The following is a 24240-nucleotide window of genomic DNA, read 5'->3' on the forward strand; positions in this document are numbered from 1 at the left end:
TTCAAATAGAAAAAAAGGTTTTATGGAAGACTATAAAGGAAACCTTGGCAATCCAAGTAAGTCAAGAAATCTCTATGTGACCTTGACACAAACGAAACACATTTGATCACTGACGCCATGCAAAGAGTTTACAGGAGAGTTGAAGACAGCAAATGAACAGTCAACACACCACAAAAAGGCTCACTCACACATTAGGGCATTTTTCAAAATAATAGAATTTGACTGCATACAACAGCACTTACAACTTTATTGTAAATATAAGTCTACTCAAATCAACAGGAATATTCCTCTGTAAAATCACAATGAAATGCTGCATTAAGGTGTTCCAGGCTTTCTTTCAGAATATGGTATTTACATGACAATTACAGACTCTCCTTTGTCCTTTCTCGTACATCCAGTAAAACAACCATCTGAACTTTAGTTGGTGTTTTCATATGTATCTACATTCAAAATGCAATACCGAGTTATTTTTTTGGCATTTTTGATAATACAAGGACACGAAATAAATACACATTACATCTATAGATAAGTAAGAAATATATCAAAGATTTACAGAGCATCACAACACAGTTCATAATATATATAGCATTATGGCCAAAAAGTGCTATACAATAAAAAATATTGGTATACTGTGTTATAATATGCTATGTTTAATATAGGGATTAGGTTCACCGAACCCTAATTCCAATTTCACCATTTTATATTACACATTCCATTACATTTGTAAATCAAAATTTTCTGATGGCAAAATATAAAATGCAATCTATGAAGAGTAGAATTTTATCATGCACCATTTGTTAAACATTAATCATATTACTGAGGTATTTTCAGAATTTGCATTTATAGGAAACTGTGCAAATAATTAACATCAGGTTTATCTCCCACTTTAAATCTATGGAAAGTTCATAGAATTTGTTCTTCAATCACATACACAATAAGACTGCAGATCATAGTGGTATATCCTCCTGACACAAATTCTTATCAGAATTGAAGTTGAAAGTTATGTTTCAATCAGATCTATAACTTGTATTTTATCTAGAAACAATATGTTACATCTATGGGCAATTGAGAAACTTGCAATATACAGGTAGACCACCATTGAGGAGTAATTGAACACTGCATTCGAAAAAGTCCTTCACCAAGATAGTTGACATATGACATATCATACTATATATATTTTTCTTGTTGTAGATATGTACACAAAATTGTGAAAGAGTTTGTGAGAATAAGCATACTTAGAACCTTTCTTGTGTTGCTTTCTAACCAGTAACATCTTATGGTGAACCTTCAAGTTGACGAAATGCAATCTACATAACTTAAATTACACAGCAAATTACAAGTATTGATGTGTTCTTGTTTGGATACTTGTCAAAGGATGTTCTTTTTCCAACTTACAATACAGTACTGATGTTGAGGTCGTGGGGCCCGTATCTTTGAACTATGTCTAGACCAGTACTAATATGTCAAAGGCAAAGATACAATACATAAGTAAAAACAACATATATAATGTATGTACTTCGATCTTTTCGTGGCTCATGGAACAAAGAGATAAAATCGACCGACAGTACAAATCTAACCAACCTAGGGGCAATACAGAAGTTAAATATAGAATCAGTATAACCTTTCACCTGGATTAATCAAGGGTTCTGGTTAATACCAAAAAGATTGACTGATCTACTATCAGGACAAAGGGTACTAAGAATAACAATGTCTTTATTGTGGTAATGACTTTTTTAAATTTCAATGTAGGTCAAAGCTCACAGTCAAGGTCACAAGTTCAAAAATCTTGGTACCGTTGGAAAGGTGTTATGGAACACACATGCCAGATGTAAAAGCTGAAGGCATCATATTAGGTCAATTGGTACAAGGAATTACAACAAAGTTATGATAGTATGTTATCAGGACTATGGGGTACAAGGAATTACAACAAAGTTACGATAGTATGTTATCAGGACTATGGGGTACAAGGAATTACAACAAAGTTATGATAGTATGTTTTCAGGACTATGGGGTACAAGGAATTACAACAAAGATATGATAGTATGTTATCAGGACCATGGAGTACAAGGAATTACAACAAAGATCTGAAGGTATGTTATCAGGACATTGGGTTCAAGGAATTACAACAAATTCTGAAAGTTTCCTATTAGGACATTGGGTTCAAGGAATTACAACAAAGATCTGAAGGTATGTTATCAGGACATTGGGTTCAAGGAATTACAACAAAAATCAGTACAATCTAATTAAAACATACACTAGTCAAAAAGTTTATTTATGCTAAATACTGATTGTCTAAAACCAATGCATGAAATTTATTCACAAGAAGCAAAAGTCAAGATTTTACCGCAAATACAAGTACCATCGATATTATACTCATTCTAAAACTTCAAGTGGCATTACCAATAGGTTCACAGTTAGAGACTGAGTGATATCCTTTGATAAGAAGCACAAGTGACACAGCTCATCTTCCAAACTACCCACAATGTACTGTCATAAAAAAGTGTTATCATGTTTTAATAAAAAGATTGTATAATTTCATATTAAAAAAGATCATTTTCAATTGCTAAACAGGTAAACCTGAGATGTTTCTTATCAGTTTGGTCATGAATCACAAAATTCTTTATGTTTTCTCTCCATATTTCAGGAGTAACTATAAATTAAGGATTCGTTTGGTACAGAAAAAACTGGCGATTTACAATTTAGATTTTCTCCAATAAACATCACTCTCTCTCTCTCTTTCTCTCTCTCTCATATAAGTGTAAATACCTATTTATACATTGTGTTAAAAGCAGCTGATCAACAATAATGTTAATTTGAAACCATGAAGCTTTTTCAACATATACACAAGTAATTATACAACAAAACATTTTATTGCCATATTAATTAACAGATCTCAGGTACATCTGAAATCAACAAAAATAAAACGCCCAGTAAAACACTGATTTTATAGTACAAGTGTACATTACTTATCAACAGAAATTCAACATAGACTGAATCTACAGCACTTCTAGTTCACAATATGGCATTTGCTTGAATTCCAGACTTTAAACTGACTCACAACTTCTCTACATACATAATATATATTCTTATGACTCTTCAACTCACTTTATAAACCAGGCATACATGAACTTTGAATTTTAGATTAATACACAAGAGCAAAAATTATTACAGAGATAGTGTTAGCACCATAAACCATTGTGTGTCTGTGCACTTGGCAATTACAACACCCGGCCGGTACACTTTGTAGTACATAAATTCCTCTAAAATAACACCATGCCACAACTGAAAATACATATTCAATTAGACTATCTTGGATATCTTGGCAGTATACTAAATATGATATGTGTATCAAGTCCCTTCCGAAAAATAAATGTTCCTAATATACCATATTCATTCTTCTCACATTAGACAGCTCCAGCTTTATCTGTGCATCCTCAGACATCTCCAGCTTTATCTGTGCATCCTCAGACATCTCCAGCTTTATCTGTGCATCCTCAGACAGCTCCAGCTTTATCTGCGCATCCTGTGACAGCTCCAGCTTTATCTGTGCATCCTCAGACAGCTCCAGCTTTATCTGCACATCCTCCGACAGCTTCAGTTTTATCTTTGCTTCATATCCAAGACAAAACATATAATCTCCTCAGAAAGCTCACTGTACACCCATTGTTGCATGTGCATCAGATCCCTCCCACAGATAGCCTGTGCACTCAGAAATATATGTGCATTAAATCCCCAGCTCAGTTAGGTTTACTGTACAACCTGCGACACTAATACATGCTTGTGTTTTAAATCCAGTCGGATAGTTCTGCAGCATTCCCAGCAATACAACAAAAAACATCTATGTGTATCAGGTTCCATCAGATATTTCTGTAGCACACCCAGCTATATTGTACATGATCATCGAATCCCCAGCTCCTCCAGGTCGACAGCATACCATAGTAAATGAAATAATAGTACTTGGTACACAGCTGATTTTGATTAATATATCTCCAGCCACGTTTTCTTACTAATACTCAATATTGAAGGGGTAAAACTTGTGTTTCATGGAACTGTAAAATAAAGAGTAAACAATTAACATTCAAGTTTGATGTGGTATTATTAATGAGGTTTCTCACTTATAAACTGACTAAATACATCAGAACTTTCAACAGTATAGTAAACAAATATATCCTCTCCACCTCCAAACCCCAACCCTTCTACCCTCTTACAACTCTTTCGGACATATTCTGTTCTCCTGTGTATAATAAGCAGGCAACCAAAATATAGCAAAGAAAGGTTGCATGCATGTCTACCTATGGGCCTGTATATTTCTATTCTAATAGTTTAAGCTGAAATCAATTTTCTACTTCAAGGTGTCCCCCAATATATTCCTCCAAGTAAAAGCCATTTCATTTAGGTACCATGGCAACAAAATGGCACCTTATGACTTCAGAATTGGTACCATTGCTTTTGTTATTCCCTTTAACTTCTCTAAAACGTTTTCCCTCTCAAGTGGACAATATCTTAATGTCAACAAATCTGAATCCTCCATCCTGTTTCCATAGTAAAAATTTCAGAAACACTAGTTTGTTATATTAAAGGCTTCAATTAGGTATAATATTTCACCACATTTGATTAAATTTGTCAAAGCACTGATGAGCTATGGGCCTTTATATTTAAGCTCTGTGGCCAGCATACCACAATGGGAACCACATTTTCCCCCAAAACAAGGTAAGTGCACATCAGTGATCCTGTTTGAAATTGGTTCTTAAGTTTGAGAGGATAATGTGTGGAAAAACCTTTTCTACAGACAGACAAGCTGATTAAAGTTTACGTTTGGGGTGTAAAAAGCATGTTACATTATTGTATATGAATGTAACATGTATCCTTGTCAGGTTTGAGAAAAAGCAGCCATGTTAGGCAGAAACATATATACAGATACTAACACTAGAATATAATAGCAATCACAAATAACATTTCATACAGTGTATTTTTAGGTTGTTAGCATCACTGATGAGTCCAAGAAGGACAGACAGCTGTATGATGTAACATCACTGATGAGTCCAAGAAGGACAAACAGCTGTATGATGTTACATCACTGATGAGTCCAAGAAGGACAAACAGCTGTATGATGTAGCAAAACTGATGAGTCCAAGAAGGACAAACAGCTGTATGATGTAGCAAAACTGGTGAGTCCAAGAAGGACCAAACAGCTGTATGATGTAACATCACTGATGAGTCCAAGAAGGACAAACAGCTGTATGATGTTACATCACTGATGAGTCCAAGGAGGACAAACAGCTGTATGATGTTACATCACTGATGAGTCCAAGGAGGACAAACAGCTGTATGATGTAACATCACTGATGAGTCCAAGAAGGACAAACAGCTGTATGATGTAGCAAAACTGATGAGTCCAAGAAGGACCAAACAGCTGTATAATGTAACATCACTGATGAGTCCAAGGAGGACAAACAGCTGTATGATGTAACATCACTGATGAGTCCAAGAAGGACCAAACAGCTGTATGATGTTACATCACTGATGAGTCCTAGAAGGACAAACAGCTGTATGATGTAGCATCACTGATGAGTCCAAGAAGGACAAACAGCTGTATGATGTAACATCACTGATGAGTCCAAGGACAAACAGCTGTATGATGTAACATTACTGATGAGTCCAAGAAGGACAAACAGCTGTATGATGTAACATCACTGATGAGTCCAAGCAGGACAAACAGCTGTATGATGTAACATCACTGATGAGTCCTAGAAGGACCAAACAGCTGTATGATGTAACATCACTGATGAGTCCAAGGAGGACAAACAGCTGTATGATGTAACATCACTGATGAGTCCAAGAAGGACAAACAGCTGTATGATGTAGCAAAACTGATGAGTCCAAGAAGGACAAACAGCTGTATGATGTAGCAAAACTGATGAGTCCAAGAAGGACCAAACAGCTGTATGATGTAACATCACTGATGAGTCCAAGAAGGACAAACAGCTGTATGATGTTACATCACTGATGAGTCCAAGGAGGACAAACAGCTGTATGATGTAACATCACTGATGAGTCCAAGAAGGACAAACAGCTGTATGATGTAACGTCACTGATGAGTCCATGAAGGACAAACAGCTGTATGATGTTACATCACTGATGAGTCCTAGAAGGACAAACAGCTGTATGATGTAACATCACTGATGAGTCCAAGAAGGACAAACAGCTGTATGATGTAACATCACTGATGAGTCCAAGGACAAACAGCTGTATGATGTAACATCACTGATGAGTCCAAGAAGGACAAACAGCTGTATGATGTAACATCACTGATGAGTCCAAGAAGGACAAACAGCTGTATGATGTAACATCACTGATGAGTCCTAGAAGGACTCCTAGAAGGACCAACAGCTGTATGATGTAACATCACTGATGAGTCCTAGAAGGACCAAACAGCTGTATGATGTAACATCACTGATGAGTCCAAGGAGGACAAACAGCTGTATGATGTAACATCACTGATGAGTCCTAGAAGGACCAAACAGCTGTATGATGTAACATCACTGATGAGTCCAAGAAGGACAAACAGCTGTATGATGTAACATCACTGATGAGTCCTAGAAGGACCAAACAGCTGTATGATGTAACATCACTGATGAGTCCAAGGAGGACAAACAGCTGTATGATGTAACATCACTGATGAGTCCTAGAACGACAAACAGCTGTATGATGTTACATCACTGATAAGTCCTAGAAGGACAAACAGCTGTATGATGTAACATCACTGATGAGTCCAAGAAGGACAAACAGCTGTATGATGTAACATCACTGATGAGTCCAAGAAGGACAAACAGCTGTATGATGTAACATCACTGATGAGTCCTAGAACGACAAACAGCTGTATGATGTAACATCACTGATGAGTCCAAGAAGGACAAACAGCTGTATGATGTAACATCACTGATGAGTCCTAGAACGACAAACAGCTGTATGATGCAGGTTAGTTAATTATTTGGCTGCACATTGCCTAATTCTATATTTGTATTCAATAGTGCTATTCATTTCTGTCCCATTTGTACAATCTTTATTTACATATTTTTGTAATGTACAGAGAAACACAAACTACATTGTATGTCCCCAGAATTCTACATAGACTGTATTTACATGTACCAAAGTTGTCTATTAAGTGTTGTACAACGAAGAATAATGTTGCAGTGACAGAAAAATCCGCGACAAATCAATTTTGATTTAATCTTTTTCTTTTTCATTTTTTTGGACGAGTAATTTCAATATACTTTGCCAGACCCCAAAAATAATTCTTTAACTATACATGTCAGATGCCTAGATCAGAAACTGTGAAGTAGTATCAGGACTTGCTGGAACATTAGTTTCTCTTGGATTTGAAGGGTCAATACATTCTTCATAGGGACCTAATTCTTGTTTCTTATAGGTGGCACACTGTCTTCCCAAAATCTTACAAAGAATTTAATTTCTAAAATGGTATGACATCTAGAAAGCATCTATATTAGAATAAGTTAAAACACAATCCCATGTTCTTGTCAACATTGCGGACAGGATAGTTATGTGACTGCACACTTAACATTTTCAGAGAAATATGATAAAATGTTTATACTTACTGGGTCTCTAGATTTAATCTGTAGTTCTTATTGAGGGATTCTAGCTTGTTCACTTCATCAGAACCTAATTCAAAGTCAAATATCTGTAAATAAAAAATGACAAGGGATTTGCATGTTATAAATAGAAAAGTGAGATAAGTCATAACAAAAGCACATCTCTGGTACAAAAGCTTGTCTCATAGTGTTAATCACTCAACCTTAAAGTAGCATTAGGGGACAGATTTTTTTACAAGAAATTAATCATTCTGACTCTGGGAAGTAACGGTTAACAGATTGGGTAGTACTGATGGAAATGAGATTAGGTAGTATTAATAGAAATGAGATTAGGTACTATTGATGGAAATGAGATTAGGTACTATTGATGGAAATGAGATTAGGTAGTACTGATGGAAATGAATTGCATTGGGAGTAAGGAGGTGGTATTTATCAGAAAATTTTAAAAGGATGGGATTAATGCAATTTGAAATTCATCCTTCTGTCAGGTGAAAAATGTTTCAATAAAAATAAGTGGGAACTAGTACAGTCATCCAAAACAGATTATGACATAATATGATTTCCTGTTATCACCTTTTACAAATTCTAAATATACTATTATGAAATTATCTTTTGATATTTCAAATTTAACAGGTGACCACTGCAAAATGCAAAATACAAAATGAACACTTGCTGTTTCTATATATGCACACAGAGATTCATAAACAAATTAAACCTGCTAATAGGTTCATAACAAACCTGTATATTTTCTCACTCATTGGATCTTATGATATTGTTGTGTACCTGGTATGTACTAAATCAGCTGATGGGTTTCTATCTGGTAATATGGTTGAAAGAGATAAGTGGACCTATTGTAACATGTGAGAGCATCTTATAGACTTTTTTTACTTACCTGAAAGTTCTCAATAACCCGGGAAGGTGAAACACTTTTAGGAATTACACATGTTTTCTTCTGAAGCAGGAAACGAAGTATGATCTGAAAGGTAATATTGTAAAGGCTGCATGATATCAGTGACAAAGTCATCTCACTACCTGTTGTGAGAGACATTTCATCAGCTCAGGGGTTCAGCATCTTTATGTTAAGTCTAAGGTCACTGGTACAACATCTCTATGGAAAACATCTTCTTTTCATTATATTGCTATCCTATCCAAAATGATTTACTTTTACTCAATCCCGAGTTGATTTTCAAGTTGAAATATTTCTTTCTTATTTGAAAAAGAGAAAATAAATACTGTTAATTATATCATTAAGTTTGTGATTTTTTTTACATTTACAGGTACAAGAATTTTTACATCCATCATGTTATCATACATTTTTATTACTTCCCTACTAGTTCTTTCCTGTCCTTTTCTCTTCTTTTTGAATATTTGTATTTACAATGACAGGTGAATTATGCATATGATAATATTCAATAAACTACGAAATACTGTATACCAATCAATTTTTCTTATTGGTCACAAAATATATAATGCACGGCTACGTTTCCTACATATGAAACTTCAGAGTGATACACTTAGCATTTCACAAGATATAGTAAGGAAAAAATCTATAATTGTAAAAATGTTGAATGGATGCCTATCAGCCAGTTTGCTTTTCAAATTAAGTCCAAAAATATCCAAATTGAATGTACATTTCTCAGGACATTATATTGTTAGCAATCTTTACTTGTAGAAAATACATTTGAAATTTGAGAATGATCCTGCCAACACTTCTCAAGAAAAAACAATAACAAAATTGGTTTCAGAACTGGTAGCCCATTATATCCATGGAGATATTGGTGATTTCAAAATCCTTACATCTAATATGATCATCATCATAGGCTAAAAAAACTTTTCAAAAAGTTTTGATTAGCAGAATTTTCATGTGCTGTTAATTTGTTTTTGGGCCGATTAAAAGAATATTCTGCACAACTGGACATCTCAATTTACCATAAAAACAATCATACATACCTGTGCTGGAGTTTTGCTATATTGAGTTTTTCTAGTTTTTACATACATACCTGTGCTGGAGTTTTGCGATATTGAGTACGTCTAGTTTTTACATACATACCTGTGCTGGAGTTTTGCTATATTGAGTTCTTCTAGTTTTTACATACATACCTGTGCTGGAGTTTTGCGATATTGAGTACGTCTAGTTTTTACATACATACCTGTGCTGGAGTTTTGCAATATTGAGTACGTCTAGTTTTTACATACATACCTGTGCTGGAGTTTTGCTATATTGAGTACTTCTAGTTTTTACATACATACCTGTGCTGGAGTTTTGCAATATTGAGTACTTCTAGTTTTTACATACATACCTGTGCTGGAGTTTTGCTATATTGAGTTCTTCTAGTTTTTACATACATACCTGTGCTGGAGTTTTGCCTTTCTTCTGTGCTATATCCAGTACTACTGGTTCTTGGAGTGACTGAGTGAAGTGAACACTACAATTGAAAGGTAAAATGTGTTGTTTATTTTTCCTTTTTTTGGTGTAATTTTTTTTTAAATATTTGATCCACACCGTATGTTTCTACAACTACAAAATGTATAGTCAGTTTATTTCTTGTTCTTTTACCTGCATAAATTTAGGATCCTTTAGGATTTCCAATAACTGTGAACTATTTTTTTTTCAAAGCTACATTGTATTTCAGTTTTGTTACTACTACACTTAATATCACAACTTTGTCTTTTTCCTTATAACCTCATATTGTGTATGTTTTATCAATTTCCAACCTTGCTTTACTATTTCTGTTTAAAGTTATACTTCTTTCTATGTTATTTTCATTATAATTTCATATCACCCACTTCTATGCATTACTTGAAAATTCCTCTATCCTTCATGCCTGCCTTGTGTGAATTATACAAATATGTGTTAATTAATGTAATCAGATAAAGTAATCTTAGTCAGTGAAACATCTATCAGACAAAACAAATGACCTGAGAATCAAAAGAGGTCCTTGTAGAAAAAATAATACTCATGCAAATTAAGTACAGCAAGACCAAGCCATACCGCTAAGTTGGTAGGAAAGACCAAGCCGTACGTCTCTTACAGACAGGTCATTAAGTTGATGGTCATCACTTTATGATTATCTTCCTTTATCAGCTCGTCAAATTAATCACAAACCACGAGATGCTTTTATCAAATGTTAGTGCTTTATCAATAAAGTTGTAAGATATTTGTAAACTTGGTCTTAATGAGTTTATATTGTCTTCTCAATACCTTTGTCACGACCTTGTGCTACTCTGAGCCATTCTACCCTAACTTGGGCCAACATGATCCATCCCTGCCGCCCTTCACCACATTGGGTCACCCTACTCTACCTTGTGTCACCTTGTGCCACTCTGGTGACTGACTCCATTCAGCAAATATCTGATGAGTTACCTCCCCTGTCATTTGCTATTTATATCATCTTAATAGCCAATATCAACGCTTCAGTATCATCATTCTTTTTAAACATGAATTAAGGGTGCATGATACCAATTGTTCTGGTTGAAATCTGTCAGGAGTTTTTCTGCTTTAAGAGGTAGTCTTAGTGACAGATTTATCCTGGTTGGACCCTGCTTCTGTGGCATTTAAGGAGATAAAAGCATATCTCTGATTTACAGCAAAACCAAATTTAGACAATACGGATTCAATTAAATATATCATGTACTCAGTGGTTTTAAAAAGAATTACCCCATTATTCAATATGTTTGTCCACCTTTAACCTATTATCTCTATTTTCAAGTTATTAAAAATTTTTATTCAGGAGAAATCTGTCTCATTTTCAACGAACTATCTTCTAAATTCTTTATACTTTTTGCCCATCAAGAGTAAAGCAAATCTTTTTTTCTTTTATCTCACTCTCTCTCTCTTATCAGAAATTCATTCCTTTTGTCAACAGGAATAATTCCATAACAATTATTTGTAAAACTATTTGGCAATTTGTTAGGTACACTGTGAAAGGAACTTTTTCAGGATAATGACACAATATTACAATAATTAGATATGGACAACTCCTATATCACAACATAAATATAACCAACCTTTCAGCCAGGGGAAGATAATCCTCCAAGCTTTACCTGCATATTCACTTATATTAAGAGAGCTCTGTATAGCGTACATTTTGTAAAATTACCTAAAACCTAGTACAATACAGATGAACTACAAACACAAATATTGGAAAGTGGTTCTTGGATCCTATTGGAGATTTTTCTCTACTTGATTTTATGTCAATGAGAATGCAAGTTATCTTGGGTTCTAAGTTTATGAGAATGACTCATCTCCTCTGGATTTTATGTCAATGGCAATGTTAGCTCTCCTGGATTTATGTCGACAACAATGTAAGCTCTCCTGGATTTATGTCGACAACAATGTTAGCTCTCTTGGATTTCATGTTGATGACAATGTAAGCTCTCCTGGATTTAATGTTGAAAACAATGTAAGCTCTCCTGGATTTAATATTGACAATAATGTAAGCTCTCCTGGATTTAATGTTGACAACAATGTAAGCTCTCCTGGATTTAATGTTGATGTAAAAGGTGTAGGGCTCTGTATACTATAAATATCCTCCAGAAACCTTGTATACATAGATGTACTACATACATATACTTATTAGAAAGCGAGTTTCTGATTAATTTTATGTTGACAATGGTTTTACCATACCCTACGATGCCAACAATCACCATATCTATATACATGTAATGTATTAACAATAGTTTAATGGATCTTCTCTGACTGGTTATTTTGTCAAGTTTGAGTTAATGTCACCAAGAAAGTAGTGTAAGATTATCAAGACTACCTAAAGCTGTTTTTATCACATTTAGACACAAACATAATCTTGATGATATGAGAGGACTGTAACATTTTGAGGATTAGAATGGTACATAGCAGTGCATGGCTCTCCACAACATTTTTAAAAATCTGTTTAAGCATGACATCAAAATTATGTTTTGACTCTATTTTTATGCTAAAATCAAAATTTTACAACAGACTTCAAGGATGCCCATGTCATTATACATCAGTAAATGTGTTAACAAATGTAGCAAATTGTCATCCATTTACTGCACAAACATAAGCAGGTGAAGAGAGAGCATGGATGGGTTTTCTTCCTCTTACAAACATCTACATACATATCTACATATCTAAGTCCTGATCCCTTGTGCTTCCTACGATCCCATCACAATTTAGTATCTTACTTCTCGATGGTGTCAACCAGCATCTTTCTTTTCATATTGACCTCCGCAATATAATGACATTTATCACACAATGACCTTTGACCTTACATTATTTATACACTGACTTCTGATCATATATTGACCTTTGATCTAACATTAACCTTTGAGAGTAGAATGACCTTTTATCACAAACTGACTTTTTATTATATGACAACCTTTGATTTTACATATATTGACCTTACCATAATTATGTCCAATTTACTAATTGTTTTAGTCTCACATTCATTTTGTGCCACAGAAATAACTTGTGTTTTATGCACAACCAAGACTGCTGGCCGTCCACACTAATAGTAGGTTTTTAGTCACCGCTGTTTGAAATAGTGTTCATGCCTCATTTTAATTCATTAGAAGATTGGCATAGCTCAGAAAATATTCATGCAATTGACATTCTTCTGAAATTATGCCCTTACCTGAAATTTTTGTTAACATGACTTTGAAGTACAATCACCTCTTGACATATGATTTCAATCCTGCTTGTATCATTCTAGACTTTTGAATGAAATAAACACATCAGTATTGTAGGGAATGAGAAATCTAGCTCTACTATAAATCTGAGCAAGATAAATTGGGTGTCCAGGTATGGGGATACAGCAGAAAGATGGGTGTATACAAGGTACATACCTCTGGTAGGCACTGAAAGAGTCAACTTAAATATCACAATTTCAGGTCAGAATAGGACAAAATAGGCCCATTAGTTTAAATGTTTAACTAATAAAAATATATGTAACTATTCCATTCTGTCAGATGTGTTTTAATCTGATTGTCAATAAAATCATGCATTGAATTTCTGTCATCTACCTGAGAAAAAGGAATTAAACTTTTCTTGACTTAAGCCGAGTCTTCCACATCTAAACCTTGAAATCGTTTAAATATGTAACTGCATGAAGGCATACCCATATCAACAGCCAAATCTGCTATCAGGTGGCATTGGTTCAGTGAATTTCAGATAATTTGAGTTGTCATTTGCATGACACTGACCTCTTCATGAACTGCTAAATGGCCCACAATTTTAAGCGATATTCTCAAAATAGTTACGTTTTATTGCCTGGACTTCCAAGAGGTGAGTAGGCGGTCACAGAAATACCCTTTTCCTGACAGAACTGGATGAGTTTGGAATTAGCTAGGTGAAGATGGATTTCAATCTGAAAAGAAATCATTTGCAAAATAATATCATATCCAACTTTTCAATATTTTTGGTTGAAATCACATTAAAATCTAATCTCTCATTTCTCCACATACTTTTTTCCATGGAGATCTGACAGACGTGATGGAAGAGCCATTTTAGTTACTATTTTTTTGTTTGTAAAGGTCATCTTTATGAACCAATCAAATTGTTCCTTTGTTTAAGGACTGGCAAATTAATGATATGCTTGTAATTAAAAGGTCAAACATAACAATTCAAAACTTTTCTCAAAGAGTCCATAGTCAAAATATTTTGAGGAAATTACATAATATCTTTAAAACAAAGAAACATAAATATTTACTATAAAATCTAACCCATATATTCGTACATGTATGTACTCAGAGGTGAAAACTTTGATAACTTTCAGTTGATTTTTGTTGAGAGTTAAGATCAAGTCATATCAAGTCCCGAGACATATGAACAGGGATTCCAATGGGGCTCAATGAGATCTCCATAACAAGGAGAGATAACAGGGGCAAAAAAAATTGATAACTTGTCATGATTAAAGAAAGAGTATCAGTAAAACTGATAAATGCTCCTAAAAACATCATTATTAGAGGTCTTTGAAATCTATGAGATCTGTATTTTATCGCATCAATGACACATACATGTATCTGTAAATGTTTAAACAGGAAGTTTAGAAGAGACAAAACACTGTGTGAACATACATTGTCTATATCTGACACATATTTATGCTTATGCTATGAAAAGTAAGGGCATGTTGCATTCATTTTAATACTTAATGTCCATAACACTATAAGCACTGATAGTTATTAGTATGTATGTTTTTGAGTATTCTGCTATAGTAAATTTTGTGAAAGATAATCAAAAGTTCAAAGGTTATGTGCTTTGAAACTGATTCCAAATAAATGTAACGTACTTACCATAATAATAAGTTACATGTTTCATAAGCTTCAATTCAAAATACAGCTATGCTCCAGACACAAAATTTTAACAAAGGGTTCTACAAGATTGCTGGTTTTGACATTGGTACACTACGAATTGTGTTACTGGGTGGTATCTGAGTAACTCACCTGGTTGTTACTAGGTGGTATCTGATTAACTCACCTGATTGTTACTAGGTGGTATCTGAGTAACTCACCTGATTGTTACTGGGTGGTATCTGAGTAACTCAACTGATTGTTACTGGGTGGTTTCTGAGTAACTCACCTGGTTGTTACTGCGTGGTATCTGAGTAACTCACCTGGTTGTTACTGGGCAGTATCTGAGTAACTCATCTGATTGTTACTGGGTGGTATCTGAGTAACTCACCTGATTGTTACTGGGTGGTATCTGAGTAACTCACCTGATTGTTACTGGGTGGTATCTGAGTAACTCACCTAATTGTTACAGGGTAGTATCTGAGTAACTCACCTGATTGTTACTGGGTGGTATCTGAGTAACTCACCTGATTGTTACTGGGTGGTATCTGAGTAACTCACCTGATTGTTACTGGGTGGTATGTGGGCAATGTCCAATATCTGTGATATCTGCTGACTGTTGAAGTTTGATAAACCAATGTCTTTGACAAGGCCCTCATCTACACAATCTTCCAAAGCCTACCAACCAATTCAATTAAGCATCAATAAATATCATAGCCTGGTAACCAATCAAATCATACATTAATAATGTAAGTAAGGAATTATCTCAACATCTACATCCCATTATCTTTGGTATGAGACTATCTGAAGCCTGGATAATAACTGACACCAAAGACATACAGGGTAGCTTAGACTTAGTGTTGTGATCACCGTGGAAAACAAAACATCAGAATACTTAATAATGTTAATTATGAGGGCTTTAGTTGGTTTATATTATGTAGCCTGGCATCTATCCTATATCACTATGTAACTGATTCATCCATTTTTATCTTTCCTTTCATTTACAACTATACTTCTCAGCTGAAATGAGGAGAGGCCAATATAGTGGACGTAAAACCCTTTAGATAAATAAATTGAAATAAAGTAATATTGCCTGCCCGTAAATCAAAAGATTCTTATATCGCTCACTTGGATATTCTTTCTTCTGCTTTTTTCCCCTCTTAGTTATAGTGTATATGAAATTTGAAGTGAGATGATCATCTTAAAATGTGACCACCTATATGTATTTTGTTTTTTAATCAGTCCAAAATCAAAATGCACCAAGGGGAACCACATATGAAATCGGAGAAGATCCACTCTGTGTTGTAATAAGTTAACAAACTATGACTGTCAAAAACCAGGACGGTGTCTGTCTGTCATTTTGTTTTTTTAACCAGTCCTAAAAGCAATCATTTCACCTTAAGAGACCAAGGGGAACCAACAAATGAAATCTGAACATGATCCATCTATTATTTCTCAAGAAAATGTGATAACAAGAATTGTTCAAGAATGGATGGACAGATGACTCACCACAGATGGGCAATTTGAAAAGTCCTCCATCTCATGATGGTAGACATATAAGTCATAACACATATATATACAGATATGTTAACCTATATAGATTTATATGTACTCATGTTTTCTCATGTATTCTTAATCATAATGTGTCATAAATCTTTCTAAACAGAATGGAAGTTTTTCGCAGAAGGGCTTAAGCATAATACCAAGATCAAATGTGACAAAGTGTTAAGTTCTTTAAATAAATCTTTTCCTACCTTCCATGTCTCCACAAAGTCGACATCTGAGAATAACACTGTACCATCTTCATCCTTTGGTATAAATTCACCACCTTCCTATAATAACCAATCAAAATCAGATAATTATGTTTTTCTGCTTTGAGAGTTTAGTTTTCAATAAGAAGACATTATATCAGATTACCTTTATCAAACCAGACTTTTTTCTTTATCACTTTTCTTACATACAGTTACAATTGTTTTATCAAGTTTTTAAAAACAAGTCTAAAAATTTGTGACAGGTTTCATTAATATCAAATGGAAACAAAGTTAGGTTCTGTTTGTCCCGTAGCTTACAAACTAAATAGTTTTTGCAACAATTGCGAAAACTGTATTTTACTGGACTGCAAAATCTAACATGACGATATTTTCACCCTATACTGGCACTTCTATTTTCATTGTTAAAATCATGAAGCGATGACAACAATGATGTTCACACGGAAACTTCTGCTAATTACATGCTGCTCCACTAGAACAGGTATTACACATCATGACAAAAAAAATACATAATACATGTTTATATAACAGAAGTCGTTAGAATTACGTTACAAATGTTTATGTAACAGAAGTCGTTAGAATTACGTTACACATGTTTATGTAACAGAAGTCGTTAGAATTACATTACACATATTTATGTAACAGAGGTCATTCAGTTATTTTAATGCCTCCACTACGACTCAAACCTAGGACCCCTGACTTAATAGTTCGAAGTTCAAACGATCGTACCAAGAGAAGTTCTCTCTAGCCGAGTTGTAATTTGCGACTAGTATTTACCAGGGTTGCTTACAGGAAACAGGAAACAAGATTGAAACACAAATTTCTTGGCCAGTCAGAAGATAGCACTAAAAACACAACCACACCCCCTCAGGATTATTACAAGGGCATAGCCCTAACAATGAAGTATCAGCAGAATTCCTATGCTAAAATGATTCTGCCAAGGCTTAACAACTGAATCAAATATGACCAGAATTTGATTGTAAGTTAGATTGTAGTCAAAATAATAACTCATACTTCATTTCAACTTGAATAATGAGGACCTATTAACTAATAAAACACTGACAGTACCTGTAGACCCATTGGCCAGTGAATGAGGTAAAGGTCCAGGTAGGTCAGACCAAGGTCATACAAACTCTTCTTTAAACTAGAACGCACAAGGTCAGGTCGGTGACAGGTATTCCATAACTACCAACAGAAACAACTCTGTATGTAATACATACCTTAAAACTGAAATAATCGTGTTATGTCTATATACCATGTAAACAAAGCATTATCAGAAACATGAAAATTGATTCTTTCTTCACAAATTATTTCTCAAAAACTCATCATGATGGCCATGATGACTGTTCTCTACAATTGTTAAAAAAATCCTTTGTTCCTACTTTAATAGGCACATATTCACTTGTTATATCTTTGGCTAAGATTATGAAACCATTTAAGTTTATTTCATATAGCTACAAGTTGCAAGCAGACAGGAATATTAACACCACGGAATCTGAATCCATGATTTACTGAACTTATGATCAAAGAAACATTAGATATACTTAATAAATCATTTCAGTTCACCAATCTTATGCATCAACAATAGGAAGTTGTAACCTGATGAAACCACTTTGATATATGTATAAATCCGAGTGAGAAATAACCTTGCTGGTGACAAACAAGTCCTCCCTCTTTATTGTGTCCTCTATAATCAACTCCTTGATAGCATGACCCACTGCACGCTCATTCCTGTAGATGGCAGCACAGTCAAGGTGGCGGTACCCAGCACGCACACCGATTTTAACAGCAGTAATCACCTCATCTTCTCCCTGTACAAACATTAAAAATAATGTAACTATGTAGTGTCTGATTATAAAAAAAAATCAAGGTTAAGAGAATAAAAGGGCTTTTGAATTAAACATTCAACTTCCCATGAAAAATTCCTGGGAACTTAAATGTTAGTTGAAGCCCATGTAAAATAATGAGATTTTTTTACTCTTCAAAAGTATTTATCCAAACAAGTGACAATGTGACATGAATTTCTTCAGTGCAACCTATCAGAAGTATATAAGTTTTATCAGCAGGTACATCATAGCCAAGTGATTATAAATGTAAGGTGATTGGAATTAATTGAGAGGTCACAGTTGCCCAGGGGCAAAAACCCCGATAAGGGAAGGAGGTGTAACTATCCAAAAAGTGGAAAGAAATTAAGACAATCTGCTATATTTTGTGTTATTTATACACAGTGGTATATTTGGGTAGAAACATTGATGAATCTGATCAGGTATTGATTCAACCAAAGTTACAATGTAGCTAACACTAAATGTAAGAAAATATAATTGATTTGAAGCGTTTCATGGTGTCATTACTTTATTGCATGATAATTTTATTTTTGTGGTAATCTTATTTAAATGGTGGTATATTTTTATTTGTAGGTAATATCATTTTATAGGTTATGTTATCTTATTGATAATCTTTAAACTTTTTAGTATTGAACGATAAATTTAACAATGTAGTAGCAGTTGGAATATTTTGGTATTTCCTGGCTTATATATAAAATAGAACAGGATGTTGATGTGCTAATTCATCATTCTCAATTTCTGCTAAAATTTTAAATCATGCTACTCATTCAACAGATAAATTGAGTATGTAAACTACTAATACTAAATACTACTTGTGTTAACTAGGTAGATATAAAATTTATAATCATACCCTGACCTACATATCATTTACATATCTAGGTCACCTAAAATTACCAACATATATATTTGTTGATGTTCCATTAATTCTACAAACACTTACAGCTATAATTTGTTTAATCTATACACAGATATAATTTTAATTATTCAAATATTTTCTCAACTGATAACCACTTGTTGACATCCTGGATATACATTTCACCAATTTGCTTACAGTTTATGATAATAACTTAAAGAAATTTACATATTCATGACAATGTATTGTCATATTATAGTGTATACAAACCAATGTGTATAATCAGGTGTAAACAAGCACACTATGTGCCATGCATATGCCTTACTTATTCCAGTGGCGTAATGCACCACATGCTAATTCGCACATCATATGTTTCCGTTTTTTCTAAGTCTTTTTTACATGAATGTAGCTTGTTTACCAAATCCCCAAGGAGATACTGTCTAGGTTAAAACACAAGATAACGTAATGCTTTGTGCTGTTTTTTTCATGGCAACAGATGTCACTATACCCCATCTAAAAGAGATTCATTAAAAATATCAAAGAATGGAGTAAATGATATCACACAAGTTTCAAAAATTGAAAAATTTTAATGAGATTGAGTGGCTTCTCAAATTGGAATAATCCCAAAGGAAAAGCACAAGTCTGAGACTCTAATATATGTGTCAAAAATCACTGATCAACCATTGATCTGTATGTTGTTCTATCTAAAGGCGATGACATGTTGTTCTATCTAAAGGAGATGACATGCTGTTCTATCTAAAGGCAATGACATGCTGTTCCATCTAAAGGAGATGACATGCTGTTCTATCTAAAGGCGATGACATGCTGTTCTATCTAAAGGAGATGACATGCTGTTATCTAAAGGGGACGATATGCTGTTCTATCTAAAGGCAATGACATGTTGTTCTATCTAAAGGAGATGACATGCTGTTCCATCTAAAGGGGACGATATGCTGTTCTATCTAAAGGCAATGACATGTTGTTCTATCTAAAGGAGATGACATGCTGTTCCATCTAAAGGCGATGACATGCTGTTCTATCTAAAGGCAATGACATGCTGTTCCATCTAAAGGAGATGACATGCTGTTCTATCTAAAGGCGATGACATGCTGTTCTATCTAAAGGAGATGACATGCTGTTATCTAAAGGGGACGATATGCTGTTCTATCTAAAGGCAATGACATGTTGTTCTATCTAAAGGAGATGACATGCTGTTCCATCTAAAGGAGATGACATGCTGTTCTATCTAAAGGCGATGACATGCTGTTCTATCTAAAGGAGATGACATGCTGTTCCATCTAAAGGAGATGACATGCTGTTCCATCTAAAGGAGATGACATGCTGTTCCATCTAAAGGAGATGACATGCTGTTCTATCTAAAGGCGATGACATGCTGTTCCATCTAAAGGAGATGACATGCTGTTCCATCTAAAGGAGATGACATGCTGTTCTATCTAAAGGAGATGACATGCTGTTCTATCTAAAGGAGATGACATGCTGTTCTATCTAAAGGCAATGACATGCTGTTCTATCTAAAGGCAATGACATGTCGTTCTATCTAAAGGAGATGACATGCTGTTCCATCTAAAGGAGATGACATGCTGTTCTATCTAAAGGAGATGACATGTTGTTCTATCTAAAGGCGATGACATGTTGTTCTATCTAAAGGCAATGACATGCTGTTCTTTCTAAAGGAGATGACATGTTGTTCCATCTAAATGTGATGAAATGTTGTTATCTAAAGGGGACGATATGCTGTTCTATCTAAAGGAGATGACATGTTGTTCTATCTAAAGGCGATGACATGCTGTTCCATCTAAAGAAGATGACATGCTGTTCTATCTAAAGGAGATGACATGCTGTTCCATCTAAAGGAGATGACATGCTGTTCCATCTAAAGGCGATGATATGCTGTTCTAACTAAAGGTGATGACATGCTGTTCTATCTAAAGGCGATGACATGTTGTTCTATCTAAAGGTGATGACATGCTGTTCTATCTACAGGGGACGATATGCTGTTCTATCTTAAGGCTGCAATATACTGTTCCAGCAATAGGGGACAATATGCTGTTCTATCTAAAGAAGACGATATGCTGTTCCATCTACAGGGGACGATATGCTGTTCTATCTAAAGGTGACAATATACTGTTCCAGCAATAGGGGACAACATGCAGTTCTATTTAAAGGGGACAATATGGCAATAAACACCATCCAACCACTGTCTGCTTCAAAGTGATAGTACTGCATGCACAGATGGTGTCTGGATGTTCCAGTCTTATGAAAGTGAAATTGTGAGTTTAAATAGATAGTCTTCTAGACATATGCAGTATAATTTGTGGTTTCATTACAGTACAATCTACCAAAGTAAGATCGATCTTACTGTAGTTTGTTGAATTTAACTCCAGTTGGTGACTTAATTATCAAAATATCGGAGGTACAGACCATTAATTCTTTCCATGTGACAAATATACAATGTACCCTCCTGATCTATAATACATGTCTGTAAGGCTAATGTTGCTTTTTAACTTCAAAAGATATATATTTGGAAAACGACTTTCGTTTCAATGATTACTTTTGTAGTTTTGCTGTTATAATGTTATCACAACACATGTACATAACCAGTTAACCATGTGATTGTCACATGTGACTGCATTAACACAGTCACAAAATCTTGCAAGTGCATCCCCATATTATCAATATTTGTTAACAAAAAACAACTGTGCATAACATCAAACAAAACAAATGAGAAATACTTCACATTCTTCTGATTTTTTTATATATATGTCCAGATTTCAGTGTAAATAAGATGCAGTAATGCCCCCTAGGTAATATTCTAATTGTCAATTTGAAGAAAAACTTACCCATTTTTAAACAATCTACAGCATTTCTTACTTTCTCTAATCCATTATCATTCCAATTATATATGTTTTGAATACTTTTGGATAATGGCGTGAACTAGGTTGACTTCTAGAGCAACTGTTATAATGTTCATCTGTTACAATTGGAACTATATTCAGTGTTTTAAACACCACAAGACCACTGAAGACGACAAAAGTACAAAATCAATATTGATATTGATAAAGTAGACAGAATATTATTTTCATTTTTCATTATTTTGTACATATCTTACACAGACCTGAAATATTGTGTTGCATGCTTTTGGTTATATTTAGCTGTGGTAGGATTTTTGAACAATAGAAATGATCATCCTCATTGTTGTCATGACAACTGATCACAACAGCAATTGACAATGAGAAAGTTGTCGGCTTATATCCGTATTTCATGTACCTTGATTATTTATTGATCTTATTCAACATTCAATCAATTATGATATAATTACACAAGCAAATGCGATGAAAATCAAACTAAATATATCACTAACATGTCAGCTGATGCAAAACTCCTCAGACACTGTAAACATTGTGACGTCATTGTAATGTTGAAATGACAACAATGTACCTTTTACATGAATCATTAACCTACATGTAAGTAAATGGTATTGGTAAATGAATTAAAGACACCAATCATTCTAATTAGTGTTGAGAGATCATTAGGTCTACAGTTAAAAGATCACAATCAAGAGCTTACCTTACATAATGAAACACATTGAGTAAGTCGTTCGAATTCCTTTCCATAACATAATGAAACACATTGAGTAAGTCAGTTAAATTCCCTCCACTTATACAACTTATTTGGTTTCTTCAGCAGCTTTTGTCATTTTACTTCAAGAATTTATTTTTTCATTCAGTTTTGATTCTTGCTGTTTTGTTTCAAATTCTATGCCGACAACTTATTTAATTAATTTAACACATGTAACATGGCTTCTGTGCCGAAAAAAATGTAGGGTTATGGGTTGGGGCTCATTATGGAAACACTGCAGTTTTTAGGCCTTGTTTATTTAATGATGAAGATTAAGTATTTACTAAATCGCTAGATACGATCAGAGACGTTATATAACACATATACGTGATACATACGTCTCTGATACGATGATGGGAATATTCTTAAACTAATTCAGGTATTCACTTATATTATTGAAGAAATAAATTTCCCTTTCATTCCATACTTCTCTGTTTTGTCGACAATGTCAAGACCACTGCCACATAAAGAATCTCAAAAATCACAATAATGGACTTACGAGTTAAAAAAAATAATTCATCTTTCCATGGACTAAGATATAATCATTGCAAGTTCAGATTTTCGACAAGACAAGTTTTTGTTCCTTTACTATTATATACTAATTATACGACTGAGGACCCTAATTTTTTCTGTAATTGTATCCCTCTCCCAAACCATTAAAATCTATATGTAACAAACACATATTATCCGTGTCCTCTGCTGTAATGTTGTAGCCATGACATTCTGCATGGTACTTTCTCGCCCGTTTTTTACATCCCAAATAGGCCTCTTATCACCATTTATCAGGTTCGCTCACTTTCATAAAAGGCTCGCTGATAAAGAGAAATAAGTATAAAAAATGTATACTAGTTTTATCAATTGTTGAAAATCAACAACACGCCTTTATTGCAATCTTTCAACAGTGGCATGGACAAGTGAACTTCTGCTGGCCTAACGGTCCGAGGCTCCACGATCACGACTTTTGCTCATGTCAGCGAGGCCATGTGTACTGTTTACATGTACCGTTACAAATTATGTAATTACCTGCTTCGGTGCATATGTTCCTAAACCAACCGCTGGCATCACATTTCCGCTTTGCAATTTGAAACCCAACTTCTCTGCCATGACACCACTGAAGAGGGGTTGAAGTTAACCGCTTTGACGTGGAGTTCGGTCTGACCGAATTCTGCTGGATTTCAGTCAAACATGCGATGACGTTGTTTTTTGTTATTTTTTACACGTCCTATATTTCACAGACACAGCTCCCATGTGCCTACGAATAT

General features: G+C 34.4%; 1 protein-coding gene across 1 annotated transcript; it reads right to left on the reverse strand.

Annotated features, from left to right (window-relative positions):
• LOC132548446 (1,5-anhydro-D-fructose reductase-like) lies at positions 1-24240 on the reverse strand. The gene is made up of 10 exons (XM_060212312.1): positions 24002-24240; positions 18289-18453; positions 17711-17827; positions 16628-16705; positions 15435-15551; positions 13845-13951; positions 9961-10036; positions 8503-8586; positions 7617-7699; positions 1-4049 (listed from the first exon to the last, which is right to left on the reverse strand). The coding sequence occupies exons 1-10, from the start codon at positions 24080-24082 to the stop codon at positions 4007-4009; spliced, it is 951 nt and encodes a 316-aa protein (XP_060068295.1). The 5' UTR covers positions 24083-24240; the 3' UTR covers positions 1-4006.

This window comes from Ylistrum balloti, unplaced genomic scaffold (genome assembly GCF_031769215.1).
Source record: "Ylistrum balloti isolate Yb309-2 unplaced genomic scaffold, AGI_CSIRO_Ybal_v1 Utg370010, whole genome shotgun sequence".
Classification (NCBI taxonomy): Eukaryota; Metazoa; Mollusca; class Bivalvia; order Pectinida; family Pectinidae; genus Ylistrum; species Ylistrum balloti.

Coding starts and splice junctions, on each gene's coding strand:
- LOC132548446 (XM_060212312.1), bottom strand. CDS start 24,082: ATGGCAGAGAAGTTGGGTTTCAAATTGCAAAGCGGAAATGTGATGCCA. Junction 8,587..9,960: donor AAGGCAAAACTCCAGCACAG/GTATGTATGTAA, acceptor ATTACCTTTCAG/ATCATACTTCGTTTCCTGCT. Junction 7,700..8,502: donor GGGTTATTGAGAACTTTCAG/GTAAGTAAAAAA, acceptor TTTTATTTACAG/ATATTTGACTTTGAATTAGG.